This window comes from Poromitra crassiceps (genome assembly GCF_964638095.1).
Source record: "Poromitra crassiceps genome assembly, chromosome: 5".
Classification (NCBI taxonomy): Eukaryota; Metazoa; Chordata; class Actinopteri; order Beryciformes; family Melamphaidae; genus Poromitra; species Poromitra crassiceps.
The window spans coordinates 44,464,924-44,467,453 of NC_139642.1; the positions used below are offsets into that span (position 1 = coordinate 44,464,924).

At 38.7% G+C, this 2,530-nt stretch overlaps 1 protein-coding gene across 1 annotated transcript in view; it reads right to left on the reverse strand.

Annotated features, from left to right (window-relative positions):
- The window catches only part of robo1 (roundabout, axon guidance receptor, homolog 1), a 176,252-nt gene extending 174,338 nt beyond the window's left edge, over positions 1-1,914 (reverse strand). The window contains exon 1 of the mRNA XM_083637646.1: positions 1,778-1,914. Within this exon, the coding sequence (XP_083493772.1) occupies positions 1,778-1,838 (61 nt within the window). The 5' untranslated portion in view covers positions 1,839-1,914. The remainder of the gene's footprint in view (positions 1-1,777) is intronic.
- Between the last annotated feature and the right edge of the window lie 616 nt (positions 1,915-2,530).

Genomic DNA, 2,530 nt, shown 5'->3' on the forward strand with positions numbered 1-2,530 from the left:
GTGTGTGTGTCTGTCTGTCTGTCTGTCTGTCTGCGCCCCAGCCCGCCAGCTCTTTTAACTCCACAGGAAACAAAGACGCAATTGAGGAAATCAATCAGGAAGCACAACTAACATTTGAACTGTGGGACGATAAAATCCTTTTGACACTGGAGGCCTTCAGTCTCTGAATTGAGTTTTAACTGCAGTTCAGCTGACAGCGTTTTCCTGGGATGATTTAAGATGCCTCATTAAAAACATTGGGGGGAAAATACAATCATTTCACTTTTTTGAGCTCATAAGAAGTGTGGCAATATAAATTAACAAGAGCCTTTTGTGCTCATATTCTCGCCTTGAGTCATTCTGCTCATGTGCTTTAGGTGTTGAATGATGCTGCTTTTATGCACATTAGGAGGCAGACTAAGTATTTTTAGTGCACGTAAGCTGTAATGCTTTCTCAGGTTTAAACTTGAAAACAATTACCCTGACTCTTACCTATACTGTCTGTATGTAATTACAGCTGTGCTATAGGGCGATAACAAACTGCACTGAAGAGACTGGAAGTCATCACTGCTTCTCTCCACCATAGGTTTGCCATGGGTACTAAGAATAAATAAATAAATAAATAAATAAATAAATAAATAAATAAATAAATAAATAAATAAATAAATAAATAAATAAATAAATATGTTGACTGTCAATGACATCTATTCACATCTACACAAATGTCCCTATCGCCTTAAATTGCCCTATTTCTACAGGTATTGTGCAACTCTTTCTTTGTCAGAAATGCCCCACTGGCTTACATTGTGGATGCTCTTCCCCTATAAAGTATCCTAATGGTGTGGCAGGCGTTGGCTTCCTCACAACACAGGAGCAACTGACCTGGAAAAGCCCAGCTAGCATGACCCAAGAGCTCTAAGACATCCATGCCACTGGTGATGTGTTAGATAATAAGGAACAACATATAGGCCATTAGAAGAAGATGACCATATAAGTTGTATAAATGGCACAAAAGACGTAGACAAAGTCAGTTCAACAATCACAACAACAAACTTGATTTTAAGCAATGAGAACATTATTTGCTATTTCTTGTGTCATTTGATGTGCTTCATAATCACCAAATAAAAAAAGGGGACACTCAGCAATAATGGTCATCCATGGGCAGAGTCATGACATACATGGAAACCTTGTCTCCAGCGGGGCTCTGGCTGTCTATATGACTGATGATAGCTGCTCTCTCCACTTATCCCTCATGGCTTCAGCACTTTATGTGTGACTTTATGTGTGCTCAGCTATTTAAAGGCAGACATCCCGTTCACCCTCACCGTTGACTTTTCATGGCCAAGAGAGAAAATGTATGTTTGTCAAAACAGGCTTTCCTCATTCCATGTCAAAGCAACTGGAAACACACACACCAGAGATGAGCCTCTGAGAACATCAGGCCAAGCAAGGCCTTATCACACTCAGCTTGAACAAAGTCAAAGGTTAAAAAATAATTTCTAATAAGTTGTGTTTTTATTTGCCATGCATGCAACTAACCAGATTGGCAGATATTTCAGTAAATAAAACATAAGTTCATTACTTGATTTGCAATGAAATATTTTTGTTCTGCATGTCTATAACTGAATAATGAAGTTATATAAGGGGTGCCATTAATAACATTTGTATTGGGATAATTTGTCTCTTCTGGTTTGTTTTTCCATGTTTTGTTTTTTGTTTTTTTTACCCCTAAAAATCAAGTGTGTAAAACCCACACACCAGTACCACATTAGACTAATTCAGAATAACATTGACTTACCTGAGCATACATGGAGAATTCCTACTAGAAATACAATTCCAATAGAAGTTGGAGACATCATTCAAGGTCTCTTGTATGAGAAAATGTCTTGTTTAATCCAAATTATTCGAAAAGCAATCTAGGCATCTGCTCCTTCATGTCAAATTGCCAAACAAAAAAAAATCCAGAATCCACAGTTTGAAAACGTAATACCCAGGCTTTTGTTAGACCAAAAACAGCAATGTGCTTATTATGAATGAGAAAAAGGGTTCTAAATAAAATAAAAAATAAAAGCACACAGTTCCAAACGGTCCGAAAACTCAAAACATACGCTGTTGATCTAATGTATCAGTAGTCCAACGGAACTGAATGATGTTAAAAGTAACGTTTAGGTCTATGCGAGAGTATTTGAGCAGAAAAGTAACGTTAGCGCGGCTCTGTCCTTTCTTTGAATTCATCCCGTTTCTGCCGTGCGCTCAATTGGCCAAGCCAGGCGATCTCATTCAAACCATTCCGCTCCTTTGTGCCGTGCAAAAAAAAAAGAAACTGCAAAAAGAAGATAATAAAAGCACACTGTCTGGAACTGAAAAGTGAGTCGCAGTGGGTCAAATAAAGTGAGCGGTCGCTGTATAGTCCAGGCTCTCTGTCGTTGCAGTCACATTATTTCAGTCCAGTTTTCAATCTGTCACTTGAGATCGGAAACTTTGCAAGTTTTAGTCCTGTCCTCCCTCATCCGCGAGCTGCTCCGCACAGACGGTCAGTTCAACTTTTCCA